This window comes from Delphinus delphis, chromosome 14, assembly GCF_949987515.2.
Source record: "Delphinus delphis chromosome 14, mDelDel1.2, whole genome shotgun sequence".
Lineage (NCBI taxonomy): Eukaryota > Metazoa > Chordata > Mammalia > Artiodactyla > Delphinidae > Delphinus > Delphinus delphis.
In genome coordinates this window covers 87,599,517-87,615,463 of record NC_082696.1, presented here as the reverse complement: position 1 = coordinate 87,615,463, position 15,947 = coordinate 87,599,517, and the positions used below count along the sequence as shown (strand labels likewise).

At 40.9% G+C, this 15,947-nt stretch overlaps 1 protein-coding gene across 1 annotated transcript in view; it reads right to left on the bottom strand.

Annotated features, from left to right (window-relative positions):
* Positions 1–15,947, bottom strand: part of EYS (eyes shut homolog) — a 1,667,443-nt gene that overhangs the window by 90,477 nt on the left and 1,561,019 nt on the right. The window contains exon 35 of the mRNA XM_060030409.1: positions 13,843–14,025. Within this exon, the coding sequence (XP_059886392.1) occupies positions 13,843–14,025 (183 nt within the window). The remainder of the gene's footprint in view (positions 1–13,842; positions 14,026–15,947) is intronic.

Sequence of the window (15,947 nt, the reverse complement as noted above, 5' to 3'; positions counted from 1 at the left end):
TAAATAATTCTGCAATGAACATAGGGGTGCATATATTTTTCTGTTAAGTGTTTTTGTTTTCTTTGGATAAATACTCAGTAGTGGAATTGCTGAATTATATAGTAGCTCTAGTTTTTATTTCTTGAGGATCTCCATACTGTTTTCCATAGTGGCTGCACCAATTTACATTCTCACCAACAGTGTACAAGGGCTCCCTGTTCTCCACATCCTCACAAACACTTGTTATTTGTTGTCTTTTTGATAATAGTTCTTCTGCCAGGTGTTAGTTGATATCTCATTGTAGCTTTGATTTGCATTTCTCCAATAATTACTGATGTGCCTGTTGGCCATCTGTATGTCTCCTTTGGAAAAATGTCTATCCACATCCTCTGCCCATTTAAATTTAATTAATTAATTAATTTATTTTCAAAAGTAATTCATTTGTTTATTGATTATCTATTATATCTTAAATATAGCAGTGTGTACATGTCAATCCCAAACTCCCACTCCATGCCCCCTCACCACCCTTTCCCCCTGGTAACCATAATTTCATTCTCTAAGTCTGTGAGTCTGTTTCTGTTTTGTAGATAAGTTCATTTTCTTTTTTTAGATTCCACTATAACTGCTATCATATGATATTTGTCTTTCTCTGTCTGACTTACTTCACTTAGTATGATAATCTTCAGGTCCATCCACATTGCTGTAAATGGCATTATTTCATTCTTTCTTATGGCTGAGTAATATTCCATTGTATATATGTACCACATCATCTTAATCCATTCATCTGTCAATGGACATTTAGGTTGCTTCCATGTCTTGGCTATTGTAAAAAGCACTGCAATGATCATGGGGGTGCATGTATACTTTCAAACCAAGTTTTTCTCTGGATATATGCCCAAGAGTGGGATAGCTAGATCATATGATAGCTCTATTTTTTGTTTTTTAAGGAACCTCCATACTGTTCTCCATAGTGGCTGTAACAATTTACATTCCCACCAACAGTGTAGGAGGGTTCCCTTTTCTCCACACTCTCTCCAGAATTTATTGTTTGTAGATTTTTTGATGATGGCCATTCGGACTAGTGTGAGGTGATATCTCATTGTAGTTTTGATTTGCGGTTCTCTACTAATTAGTGATGTTGAACATCTTTTCATTTGCCTCTTGGCCATCTTCTTTGTATGTCTTCTTTGGAGAAATGTCTATTTAGGTCTTCTGTCAATTTTTTGATTGGATTTTTTGTTTTGATGGTATTGAGCCTCATGGGATGTTTGTAAATTTTAGAGATTAATCCTTTGTTGGTTGCATTATTTGCAAATATTTTCTCCCATTCTGTGGGTTGTCTTTTCATTTTGTTTATGGTTTCCTTTGCTGTGAAAAAGCTTTTGAGTTCAATTAGGTCCCATTTTTAAATTTTTGTTTTTATTTCTGTTACTCTGGGAGATAGACTGAAAAAGATATTGTTGCGATTTATGTCAGAGAGTGCTCTGCCCATGTTTTCCTCTAAGTGTTTTATAGTATCTGATCTTACATTTAGGTCTTTAATCCATTTTGAGTTTATTTTTGTGTGTGGTGTTAAAGAGTATTCTAATTTTATTTTTTTACATGTATCTATCCAGTTTTCCCAGCACCATTTATTGAAGAGACTGTCTTTCCTCCATTGTCATAGATTAATTGACCATAGGTGTGTGGGTTCATTTCTGGGCTTTCTATCCTGTTACATTGATCTATATTTCTGTTTTTGTGCCAGTACTATGCTGTTATGATGACTGTATCTTTGTATCAGTAGTATACTTAGGAAGTCAGGGAGCTTGATTCCTCCAGCTCCATTTTTCTTTCCCAAGATTGCTTTGGCTATTTGGGGTCTTTTGTGCCTCCATATGAATTTTAAGATGTTCTGTTCTAGTTCTGTGAAAAATGACATTGGTAATTTGATAGAGATTGCATTGAATCTGTAGATTGCCTTGGGTAGTATAGCCCTTTTCACAAAACTGATTCTTCCAATCCAAGAACAGGGTATATTTCTCCATCTGTTTATGTTATCTTTAATTTCTTTCATCAGTGTTTTATAGTTTTCTGAGTACAAGTTTTTTGCCTCCTTAGGCAGGTTTATTCCTAGGTATTTTATTCTTTTTGATATGATGGTAAATGGGATTGTTTCCTTAATTTCTCTTTCTGATAATTTGTTTTTAGTGTATAGAAATGCAACAGATTTCTGTATATTAATTTTGTGTCCTGCAACTTTACTGAATTCATTGATGAGTCCTAGTAGTTTTTTGGTGGTATCATTAAGATTTTCTATATATAGTATCATGTAATCTGAAAACAGTGTTTTTAATCCATTTTGAATTTATTTTTGGGCATGGTGTGAGAGAGTAATCCAGTTTAACTTTTCTGCATGTAGCTGTCCAGGTTTCCCAATACCATTTATTGAAGAGACTTATTTTTACCATCGTATATTCCTGTGTTTGTTGTCATAGATTAATTGCCTATATAAGTGTGGGTTCATTTCTGGGCTCTCTGTTCTATTCCATTGATCTCTGTCTCTGTTTTTCTGCCAATTCCATAATGTTTTGATGTTTTATATAAATATATACACACACACATATATATGTATATACACACACTCAGGGAGTATGATACCTCCAACTTTGTTCTTTCTCAAGAGTGTTTTGACTATTTGATCTCTTTTTCATTACCATACAAAGTTTAGAATTATTTGTTTTAATTCTGTGAAAAATAAGTTCATTTGCATTATTTTTGTTAGATTCCACATATAAATAATATCATATGATATGTGTCTTTCTCTGGCTGGCTTAACATTTAAAGTAATTATTGATAGGTGTGTATATAATGACATTTTATTAATTGTTTTAGGGTTATTTCATGGCTCTTTTTTGTTCCTTTCTTCTTCTTTTACTCTCTTCCCTTGTGATTTAATGCCTATCTTTAGTGTTATGTTTGGATTCCTTTCTCTCTTTTTTTTTTGTGTGTGTGTATTTCTTATAGGTTTTTGATTTGTGGTTACCATGAGGTTAATATATAGCAATCCCCCTCTCTCTTGCTCTGTGTGTGTGTGTGTGTATATGTGTGTGTATGTATATGATTATTTTAAGTTGCTGGTCTCTTAAATTCACATTTTAACAACCCCGCATTTTTACTCTTCTCCCCTAATGGTTACTGTTTTTGGCATCATATTTTACCTCTTTTTGTTTTGTGTATCCTTTAACTACTTATTGCAGATATGGATGATTTTACTACCTTTGTTTTTTAGCCCTCTTAGTAGCTTTGTATGTGGTTGACTTACTACATTCTCTGTATATTTGCCTTTAGCCATGAGCTTTTTCCTTTTATAATTTTCAAGTTTCCAGTTGTGGCCTTTTCTTTTTCACTTAGAAAATTTCCTTTAACATTTCTTGTAAAGCTGGGTTGATGGTGCTGACCTCTATTACCTTTTGCTTATCTGTAAAACTTTTGATTTCTCCATCAAATCTGAATGAAAGCCTTGCTGGACAGTGTATTCTTGGTTGTAGGTTCTTCCCTTTCTTCACTTTAAGTAAACTGTGCCACTCTCTTCTGGTCTGCAGAGTTTCTCCCTTCTGGTTGCAGAGTTTCTGCTGATAGCCTTATGGGAGTTCCCTTGTATGTAACTTGTTGCTTTTCCCTTGCTAATTTTAATATTCTCTCTTTATCTCTAGTTTTTGTCCTTTTAATTACAATGTGTCTTGGTGTGGTCCTCTTAGGATTGATCTTATTTAGAACTCTCTGTGTTTCCTGGACCTAGATATCTGTTTACTTTCCCAAGTTAGGGAAGTTTTCAACTGTTATGTCTTGAAATATGTTCTCTGCCCCCTTTTCTCTCTCTCTTCTCCTTCTGGGACCCCTATAATGTGAATATTATTATGCTTGGTGGTCTCTTAAACTGTCTTCATTTTTGTTTATTCTTTTTTCTGTTCAGCTTCAGTGATTTCCACTACTTTGTCTTCCAGCTCACTGATCTGTTCCTCTGTATCATCTAATCTACTGTTAATTCCTTTTAGTGTATTTTTCATTTTAGTTATGGTATCCTTTACCTCCATTTGTTCTTCTTTGTATTTTCTGACTCTGTTAAAAACTTCTAACCTCTCAGTATATTCATCCAATCTTCTCCCCACTTCCTCAAACATTTTTATGATCATTTCATTGAACTGTTTATTGGGTAGATTTCCTACCTCTACTTCACTTAGTTCTTCTTCTAGGGTTTTATCCTGTTCCTTCATTTCAAACTTATTCCTCTACTGCCTCATTTTGCCTACATTGCTGTTTTTATTTCTATATATCTGGTGGGTTGATTCCATCTCCCAACCTTGGAGAAGTGGCCTTTTGTAGGGAAGTCCTATGTGTCCAAGCAGCACTCTCCCTTGTGGTCACCAGAGCTGTATGCTTTAGAGGAACCCCTATTTGGGTTGTGTGGGTCCTTCTGTTGTGATGGGCTGGCTAGCCTCTGCTCTGGTTGGTTGCCAGGCCTTGCCTTGTGTGGAGTTTGCTGGCCACTGGTGAGTGGGGCCAGGTGATGAGGTGGCTGACTTCAGAACACCTAGGGTTCCTGGGGCTAATACCGGCCCACTGATGGGCAGAGCCGAGTTTCAGGGTGGATGGTTGTGGGGCTGGAGGTCCTGGATCTAGTGTCAGCCTGCTGATGGATGGTACCAGTTCCTCACATGGCTGGCTTCAGGATTTGGGGTATCCCAGAGCTGGTGTCGACCCATTGGTGAGTGGGGCTGGATCCCCAGGTGGTTGTCTGAGGGATCCAAAGTGTCTTGGAACTGGTGTTGGCCTGCTAGTAGGCAGTGTTTGGGCCTGGGGTGGCCGCTGGGGCTAGTGTTGTCCTGCTGGTGGGTGGAACCAGGTACTGGGGTTCTCTGGCTGTAGGGCCTGGGCAGTCCCGGTGTTGGTGTTGGCTTGCTGGTGGGCAGGGCTGAAGCCCAGGAAGTCCCAAGGTTAGTGCCAGCCCACAGACGGGTTGAGGTCGGTCCCAGGGTCTCTGGATGCAGGGGCACTGGGTGTCCTGGAGTTGGTGTTGGCCTGCTAGTTGTGGAGGCTGAGTCCCAATGGCTGGCTGCAGGGCCCCAGGGGTCCCCAGGGCTACCACCAGTGTGCCAGTGTGCAGGGCCAGATCCTGAGCCCTTTGGTGGACAAGGCCATGTCTGGGCACTGTGGGCTCTGGGGGTCCTAAGACAGCCAGCCTGGGGTGAGGCTCTGGCCTTGCCCACTAGCTGCTTGGCCTAAGGTATCCCAGGACTGGTTCTGACAGCCTCGTGAGCCAGGCAAGGTCATGACACTAATAAGCTAGAAGGAGGATTCCAAAGTGGCTTGTTAGCACCAGTGTCCATATGGTAGAACCACCTCTCAAAAAGCCTGTCTCTGGTGTCTGTGTCCCCAGGGTGAGCTCCAGTTAGTTACCTCCTGCCCCTCCAGAAGCCTGTCCAGGATCAGCAGGTGTGTCCGACCCAGGCTCCTTTCAAATTACTGCTTCTGCCCTGGGTCCTGCAGTGTGTGAGATTTTGTGTGTGCCTTTTAACAGTGGAGTCTATATTTCCCATATCCCTCTGGCTCTCCCGAAATTAAGCCTCACTGGCCTTCAGAGTCAAATATTCTGGGGCTTCACTTTTTGGTATAGGACCCCCTGGGGAGCCTGATGTGGGGCTCAGACCCCTTGCTTCATGGGTAGAATCACAGCAATTGTAATTATTCCTCCATTTATGGGTTGCCCACTGGGGTGTGGATCTTAACTGTACTGTATTTCTTCCCCTCCAACCCATCTCGTGTTTTCTTCTTTATATCTTTAGTTGTAGGAGATCTTTCCTGTTAGTCTTCAGGTCATTCTCATCAGTAGTTGCTCTGTAACAGTTGTAATTTTGGTTTTCCCATGGCAGGAGGTGAGCTCAGGGTCTTCCTACTCCTCCATCTTGGATCTTTCCAAATGGATTCACAAATCCTAACAGACAAATGGATTTTTCCTTTCCCTTCTTTCCTGTCTTGAGTGAAATAAAAGATGTGAGAGGACCCACGGAGATAATGCTGTGAATTTCCAATTCAATGAACCTGACTTGGTGAATGGCTCCTGATTACTGGTGGGAGTTCCCTTCTGAAGGAACAATTCCTTTTGTGCACACACTTTGTGGGTATATTTGAATATATTCTAGGGCCTGTTAGGCTTTTAGATTTCTGAAAGGAGGAAACTACCTTTTAATCAAATATTCTTGACATTGAACTAGAATGATGTTGACACTGAGACCAAGATAAACTTAACTAAGCTTTCTTTAGTTGACTATGGGTATATTCAGTTTTTGAAAGAAAGCTAAATTAGGTATGAATGAAGAATTAGATAAATGTGAGTGATTTTAGGAAAATACCGGAATAAGTTTATGGAGCTAGAATCAAAGCTAAACATGCTGCAAAGCAAAAAATATATCTAGTTTGACCCAAAAGAACGGAAGTTTCACCAGAGCAATACACATATGGTATAGGATTCTGGACACTGGAACCATTTTTACCCCGTATTCAGAGACAGACTCTGCTTTAGTGACTGTTACACTAAAATTAAAATAACTGGAGATTTTGAATGAACTCTTAAGGAGCACACAATCTCTATCTTAAGGTCTGTACAGCTTCTAATCATAGTGGGAAACTTTAACTTTGCATTTTGTTGATATGACCATTAAACTATGTATATTCCAGAGCCTTGAAAGCATTGGAACCATACAAAGCCATGTCCGTGATGTTTCTTCATTAGTCATTGTCTACAATGGAGACCATATAGTGTCCAACTCAGAGGATTAAATTGTTAAGATGTGGGCAGTGTTAACTGGCTACTGTTTGTGGCCACATCAAGCTGGTGCCCTGACTTGCAGCTGTGCTAGTGAACAGAAGGGCAAGAGTGATGCTGGCTACAAATGCACCACTGCGCTCCCAGCACATGAAAACAGGGTAAGAGTGACGCTGACTACAAATGCACCGCTGCACTCAGATCACATGAGAATAGGGTGAGAGTGACGCTGGTTACAAGTGCACCGCTGCACTCCGAGCACATGAAAATATGATAAAATGCATTTCCTGGACTTATATCTGGCTGGCAGTTTTCTATCTCTTGAACAAAAGGAGTTGAGAATAGAAAGAGTGGGAAGTCTGGAACTCTCTTGATGTGCTGTCAGAGATGACAACATGAAAACAAGGGATGGAAACACCAGTCGGTGGGTAAACTTGAATTTCCCTGAGATGGAACCCCATGTGCTCCCTGGAAGCACAGAACAAACGGTGAGAATGTGGGCTTGGAGTTGATCTATTTTCAGTTTGTTCCTCCTCTGGATGCTCTTCTGTGAGACCAAGGGGCTCCCACTGAACTATGCTTAAATGAACACTCCCCTCCATGTAAGTTTAACAAGGAGGGGGGATTTGCTAGGATCTACATATTTTTGTCATTTGTAACCTTATTTGAGCCCTGGTCAATTTTTCACATATTTCTCAGTCAGTAAAGTGAATTAGCTTAACTTCTTTTTGAACAATCTTAAGATCTCAATTTATTTGATAACTTAGATGACATTGAAGTTACAGTCCAGGATGTTTAATTTCAAGAAAATGAAGATTTGATAGTTTGAGGTTGTCAGGTAGAAATCCTCATGGTTTCTCATCACATGATGAACATTTTTCTGTTGTAGAACACTGGCACACACTGCCAGTTGTGACTGGAGGTGGCCAGGCCATGGGGCCCGGCACTGTGCCACGTGAGGGAGTGGCTGCCCCCACTTGCCCTCTTCTTCCGTGGGGTCTGACCCCAGTTCTGAACAGGCGGAGCTGACAGTTTTGTGTGATGCTCCATCTTTGTTTTTCTGTAGATGACATACACCCCAATTTTTTTCCACACAAAAACATCAAGTTATATTTATGTGCTCTTATTTCGGTTACAGTTAATAACCAAGGGCTTGAAGTAAACAAGAAATTATTTGGCATGAAATATGAGGTAGCCTTTCATAATGACTGCAGCACAGAAGGCCTGCCTGCAGGTGATGGACAGAAAGCTATGCACACAATGCACTCAGACGCAGACATCAATTATCCAGGGAGTTATGTATGTTTTTTTGAAAGAGTCTGTCACAGCATCACACCTTTTAATACAGGATAATGTTGAGACTTAAACTTACATTTCAATGATGTGAACAGTAATCCATGTCCTCCCCTCCCCTTTATTTAGGACCTAACTTTTCTGACATAATCTACATAAATCTGTGACCACACAGTATTATGAATGAACCAGGAGAGCCTCTGTCTATGGAGAATCCTTCAGTGAGTGAAAGAATCAGTAAGCATGTGATTATTGCTTTCTCACACAGCACCTGCCATGTGAATGGGGCGTATGAAAGAAATTAAAGACTTAGTTTGTCCAAAAGGAATTTAAGATTAATCTTGATGAGGGATTATGCAATTGCTGCTATCCTAATGTATTTGATTTATGAAAATGGTAACTTCATACGATTTGAAGTAGTGATTGTGAATGACAACACAGTATATGATTAGGTTCCAAATTACAGTATAGAAGCTACCTGTTCCATACAGGAACAGGTTTGTGTAGGTAGGATATGGGAAACCTGGGTTTGTCAGAGGACCATTACCTGGATGGGTTGTATCGAGGATGGGAAGAGACCTGGGGCAGTTGCTCCAGGCAGGAGGGAGCAGGGAATGTGGTGTGGATGGGACAATGGTTCTCAGATGGCATAAGTGGGCTGGGGATGGGTTGGGAGAGAGTGGAGCTAGGGAGGCAAGCCGGACTGCTGTAGAGCATTGGCTGAAATGGAAGGGAATGGATGGGAAACACACAGAATGGGAGCACACTCCCTGACTGTTCTAGTTGGATGAAATGTCTACTTTCTGAGCTCCATCTTTTCTATCACTTACGTACTTCTTTAAATTCAATGATGCCTATGTTCCAGACAAGTATTAGACACCATGATGGATACTTTGTGTACCAGACATAATTTCTGACCTCTGGTTTAGTATTGTTAATAAAATTTTAACAAATTTTAAGTTAACGATAAGTTCACAAAATTTTAAGTACATTATGTTGTGCTTCCCTAAATTGATTATAAGTTTTAGTGTAACAGAGACAGAGATTTTTGTATTCATTCTTTCAAAACTGTAATGAGTGTCTACGCTTGACAGCCTCTGTTGATAGAAAAAAGAAAAGCCACAGTCCTGGTTGAGAGAGATCCAGACAAACAGTTATAAAATATGGTAACTGTCCCCAGCAAGCTGCAGTGAGATGAATTCTTAAATTTCCTGGAAGTGTTAAAGACTTAAAGATAATTTTCTGAGTTGAGGCTTAAAGGATAGAAGTGGTTTTGAGGCATGAAAGTGAAGTGTGCATGGCTCAGGAAGATTGGGACAGCCTATGTGAAAGCACAAAGGTGGAGGATGCAGTGAAATGACACAATGACATGACCCAGTGACATGGCACTGTGACATGACACAGTGAAATGACCCAGAATGTACACATGTGCTGATATCGCCGAGTGTAGGGCGGAACGAAGGACAAGAGATTGTGCAAATGGGCAGGGGCTGGATGCATGTCTGTGCATGTTGTGCAAAGGATCTTAGGTGGTATGTTATGAGGAAGCATGTTGATTAGGCAGCATACGTTCAGACTTCTATGTGGAGAACAGAGAGGGAGAGGGCAGTACTGGGCAGGGAGCCTGGAAAGGAGGTTATTGCTACTGCGACCGCCTGTGATAGATAAACTGGGAGCAAGGAAGGGAAGAAAGAAGAAGGAGAAAAGATGAAAAAGTCATTGGAAGGTAAAATGGACAGACCTTGCTGTTTTATAAAACATGGGGTATAAACTGGAGAGAAGATGACAAGGACCTTGTCTGACTTATTCACAACTGTATCCCCAGCACTGGGAAGAATCCCTCATCTAGGCTCCCAGTAAATAGCTGTCAAAGTGAATAGAAGGGAGAAATCAAGATGACTCCTGGGTTCTGGAGGAAGCAGAATGTTTATACCAGTCGCCAGTGGAAGGAATATGGGAGGGGAAGATCAGGTATTCCTCTGTGGACCGATGTGGGACAGACTGGTGGTTTTTAGAAGAGCCGAGCTATAAGACACAAGTTATAAGGGAGCGAAGGAAGAATTGGTAATGAAGGAAATTCCAAATATGACTGCAGAAAGGCAGGACGAGTTTTAGGTTAGGTTAAAATCCTACGTCAAGAGAGACATTTTCAAGTGGAAATGTTTGACAGGGTAATTTGTCCAGAGTTCAATGTGCATGAAGTCTGGCAAAATCAGAGTCTGGCTCTGGGGACTCGAGGAAGAACATCACCCGTGTTGGGGAGTGAAGAAGTTCCCTTGCCTTTTCATGTCCCAAATTAGAGGTTGGCTTATAGTTCAAGTTATCATACGAACTCTGTGGCTTTGTGCATCTTTTAACTTGAGAAAGGCAAAGGCAGCATGTGAAATGTGGTTTTAGTAACAACCAAAGCACAGGTCAGAGATTTATGTTACTATACAATAATACCTATATGTGGAGATACCACTGTTAGAAGCACTAACTTGGGTCCTAGTTTCTTATATAGAAGAGAAAATTGCAAATTGTGTGGTTAATGTTGATCATAATATTTTAAAGGAATATATGTTTATTTAACCAATAACTTTATGCTACATAAATTGAAAAATCCTCCCTGCCTATGATATTACGAGCAATAACTGCATATCTTAGTCTGTCCCCACATATGGTCTAATTTAGCTGGTCCTTAGGGGTTTTGTATGATTGCTCTAAAATATTAGTTGCATGAGAAGCACCTAACGTTCTTGATAAAAGTCTATTTTTTTTAATTCAAGAGGGCCTGTGAATTAATATTTTAACAAGCACCATCGTGTGATTCCGATACAGGTGTGAAGAGGTTCTACCTGGAGAAATCCCCCCCTTGAGAAGCTCTTTGGCCTGACTTGCATTTGTTAGCTGGTGTTCTTGCTCTCTCTGGTGGTACAATGTGGAATTGTATGTTTCAGATTTTTCATTTTCACTGATTGGCACATAGACTCCACAATTAATCTACCAGTTACCCAGCCTTTATCTAGCCATGCTGTAAACCTACAGATGTGAGTGCTGCATTAGCATTCATCTCCCTACACACAAAAGAGATGGGAGAAGACCAGAAAGTGTAACATAAAATTTCATACCTTAGAAGTGCTGCGACCAAGACAATACTTTTACATTTTTTCGTTTGGAGAATTTTGAAGGAATCTGTAGCTGAAGAGTATTGAAGAGGCATTTGGTGGCAGCATTTTCATGGGCCAAGTGTTTATCTTTTGCTTGGGTTCTTCCTCTGTGAATCGTTTAGGACTCAGACTCAAGCTTTGTGATGCTCATTTGAATTTTTCATTTGCCACTTTGTTTGTTTTTTGCTAATGGGAAGGATATAATTGTATGCAGAGTAAAGAGTTAAGGGTAGGAATTCCTTCTTCTTTTCCTTCTTTCCTCCCTGCCTTCTGGCAGTCATTCAACAGATGTTTATTACAGCCCCCTGAGGGAGGCTTTGTGGGTGATACAGTGATAACCGGGACACCATTTCTCTGAATGAGGAGAGAGATGTAGCCCACCAAGGCCTGTCATGAGGGCTCCATGCCCAAAGTGCAGGGCAGCTCAGCAACCCTCAGAGGAAGGAGAGAGTAACCATGGGGAAATCATTACGGAGAAGATGGCATCTGAACTTCAAGTCCCTGAGACTGGCCACTCTAAGAACCTTTGTGTGACTGAGTTGCTGACTTATATGACATACAATTGTCTGTGCTTATTGTGGGTATTTTGTTCAGTGCTGATTATGTGTCAGGCAGTGTGCTAAGTGTGGGTGTACAAAGTTCAGGAAGGATTGTAATCAAGCAGGACCCTGTGGGGCCATCCCAGGGCAGAGCCCCGCCACCCCACCATGTCCTCTGCCAGCCTTTTGACCGTAGAAAAACTTTACTTAAAGAATAAATTTAATCAGAGAAATGAGAAATGTGGAAAGAAAGGAAAACTGTTAAGCAAGACAAAGTAATAATAGTTTAGCCATTAAGCAAAGTCAAGGACCTTTAGTTCCTCCTCCAGGGCTGTAGATACTATTCTGAGCCATGTCCTTTGAGCTGTTTTGCAGCTGAAACTGAAACCCTCACCAGATGGAAGAAGTTAACTGCATGCTGCCCACAAGCAGGAAGACCCCAGGTGGAATCAGAAGGTGGATGATGTTGACTCCCAGTTACCTCACCACAAGCCAATCAGAAGAAGGTCCACAAGCTGATCACACACCCCACACCCCCCCTCCCTTATCCTGTCTTTTAAAACCTTTCCCTCGAAGCCTTCAGGGAGTCTGTGCCTTTTAAGCATGAGCTGCCCTGGACTCCTTGCTTGGCGCCTGCAGTAAACGCTGCACTTTCCTTCACCACACCCAGTGTCGGTAGGTTGGCTTTACTGTGCTCAGGTGAGCAGACCGAGTTTGGTTCGGTAACAGGATGGCTTGGTCTCTGTCTACCTAGGGATTCCATTCTCGTAGTAGAGGCAGACAGGAAACAAAATAGTTAAATGATAATAGATAACTATCTACAAAATAGATAAATGAATTGTAAATTGAGGTAAGGGCTTTGAAGGAAGTAACCAAGAGGCTAAGGTAGAGAATAACTTGGTTGGGCTGAGGTGAGACCTGCTTTTGTGGAGGTGGCTGGAGAAGGCCTCCTGCAACAACACAAGCAATGATGTTACGAGTCCAGTGCTCTCTGCTACTGAGTCCGTGTCTTAACCATGTTCATCCTCCCAGCTCTGATGGGGAATCACCATCATTATACTCATTTGAACAGAGAGGAGACTGAGGCACAGGGACACTAAGTAATTTGATGTGTAGTTTGTAAGTGGTGGAGACCAGATCCAAGCCTACCTTTCAGACCCAGAGCCTGCTCTCTTCACCACTCTGACAGGCATCTCCCGCCAAGGGTGTGGAGGGGAGAGCACATATGGGGTTCAGAGGCAGGAGAGTTCTCACGGGATAAAGCAGCCCTCGTGCTCCCAGAGGTGGGGCGAGGCTGCACACCACCCTTCCCTTGGGGTGTGGGCTTCTTTCAGACACGTGTTAATACAGAAACAGGCGTTGGGCGAGTTGAAAAGGACAGAATTCGTTAGCTGCCCTAGCACTGTAGAATTACTGATGAGAAAGGTCATTTTCTGGTGTAACATTTTGATTTCACAGTGGAGGACCCCCAGCTCAGAGACTATAGGTGATTAATTGCTTAACTAGTTAGTTGTTGACTTGGGAGTAAAACATACGTGCTTTTCCTTGATCCCACGTGTGCATAACTGGTTTCTACTTAACACACAAATTTATCTTATAAATTGCTTTCCCACCAATTGAAGGGCACTGGAATACATGATTACAGCCTAGTACTTTCTTAAATTCTTGCTCCTTTAATTTGGGATGGTTTTCTTTGAGGGCAACCATTCCCATTTCACGACACATGGTAAAATGTGTTCCTTTTGAGAATTCCCCTTCTCTCCTCTGTGGAAATGCAAAGAAACAGAGGACAGGACCAGTCGATAAGCTCACTTCTCGTGTGACTCGCCCCCTTCTCTTTCTTCACATTTGCTGACAGGAGTTACAATGCGCTGATTATAAGAGGTGGCCTGATGTGAACAGGGCTTGGGGGTCAAGGGCTGATGCACACCTTGGACAAGGCACACGCTTGAGCAGCAGACAGGAGGAGGCTGATCCAGGCAAGCACCTGCCTCACCCACAGCCATAGTCCCTGAGGAAGCTCTCAAGTATTGTTCAAAAAACCTAAGCAAGCCCTAGAGGGTTCAGGTAATCTTACCATGGCCCTTCTGTCCGGTGAAAAATAACAAGTTGTCTTGCACTGCTGAGTGGTTGTTTGCCAGCTGAAACTTCAAGTGGAACTCATAATCATAGCTGATGTCTGGGACCCGTGAATAAGCCAGGAACGAGGTATATCCAAAGGCATCCATCCCACTGAGCCTGGGCTGGGTGATGTGAACAGCTGTGGAAAAGCCCAAAGCAAACAGTTAAAACAAGCCTGTTCATGGACTTGTAAGAGGAGGGTTGTGTTTTGCTGCTGCATCTCGCCACATAGTCTGTTTACTATCACATTAATTATACATATGTGCCCTTCAGCATTGAGCAACTCAGAGACTCAATAGGGAATTCAAATCCAGAACAAAGGAAGGGTAGTGTTTTGAGATCCTGTGTATAATCCTTTAACTCACATACCCTTTTGACATGAAGAATTTACTTAAAAAGCAAAATTCTACATTTTGGAGATTAATTTTAGAAATAGAAAAGATCATACGCAGTCAAAGTATTTGCCTAGGTGCTTTGTAACAATAATTTGGCATCCAAAGGCCAGATATGACTTAGAGAGGGACTCACAGCTTGGAACAAACTGAGCTTCTCTAACTCTTTACTTTTCTAAGAGCCAAAGGTCAGGGGTAGGAAGGCCAAGAGATGGGAAGGAAATGGATGTTTCCATCACCATATTGTGAATGACCTGAAATTTCCTTGAAGTGAAATCGTTGTCTAAAAGAAATGCTCTTCCTTACTTTGTTCAGACATGTGTTAGATAGTGAAAGCGTGGGTTTCAATAGGCCTGAAACTGTAGGGAGATTTAGTAGAAACAGGAAATGGTAAAACCCAGAAGTACAAGGGCCAGTGCGGACAAATAAGATTTAGTTGAAGGGTGCTATCAGCCAGCTAGCTTCTCTTTTCATCCTGCCTCTAATCTTGTATCCATATTTTCTCTTTCATTGTTCTGTTTCCTTCATAAATAGTCCCAACTGGCTTTTATTTCCTCACTTCAAGGGGAACAGGGAACAGGAAGGGGGATTTTGACCCCCATCCTGACTACTGTGAATGGTATCCCCAGATTAAAGGATGTTCCTAGACTCTATCTTTATTCGTTCAAGACAGCTCAATAGAGGGAAGAAAGCTTGTCTTGATTACTTTATAATGCTCCCTTCTCAAGAGGTGGTGGCTCTCTCACGAAGTTGTAAAACTAGAATTTTTACAAACTTTAAGAAATATCTTCACTCTGGTACTTAACACTTAAAACAAAAGAGTTGTTATGTCTGGTTATAATTGTTTATATAGCAAATAATTCTGCTATCCTGGGAAAAAGAATTCTATTTATCAGAGGCTTTTATTTCTGCTTGTTTCACATAACTATTCAAGTAGGGATTTGTATGGAATCAGCTGAATACTTCATTTTGATATTTTATTAAAATCTTATCAGTTTACTCCTTGGGATGTGTGTCCTAGGATAAGTAAACATTTTCTCAAAACTCACCAGAATCTGAATTAGGATTTTGAGACATACCACCTTTTATATATATATATAATCTAATGAAGTAATTGGTGGTTTGTGTTTCAGAGATAATAAGACTTCCCATCAGGGATTTCAGTGGTTCTGTAAGTAGGATGGTTGAAGGAAATTAAATAAAATTAACTGGGATTGAAGCAAAATAAAAATATTGATGGTGTTTGAATGTTGGCATTAAAAACAGTTAAAATAGAATTCAATTAAATACTAAAAATAGGAATGTCTTTCTTTTATAACATTTCTTCCTGTTAATAATTTACAACTGAGTCTACTAAAAGTTTTTGTACATTTAGGTTAGATCAACAAATACGTATGTAGTTCACTATCTGACCTTGAGCTAGATATTGGTGACACAAGGATAATAAAGCACAATCCTTACCCTCAAGGAGCTAGTGTGTGGTCAGTTAAATTACTCAACTGAACTAGACTGAATCTTGGCTGATGACAGCAGTTCACCTACAGGTGACAAGCAAAGATCATTTCAGGTGGAAAGAACAACTTATTCTACAATAGGGAGGCCAAAAAGCATGTCATACTCAGGGAACCCATGGAGTTTGCAAGTTTTAGAATGAAGTGTAAAAAGGAAA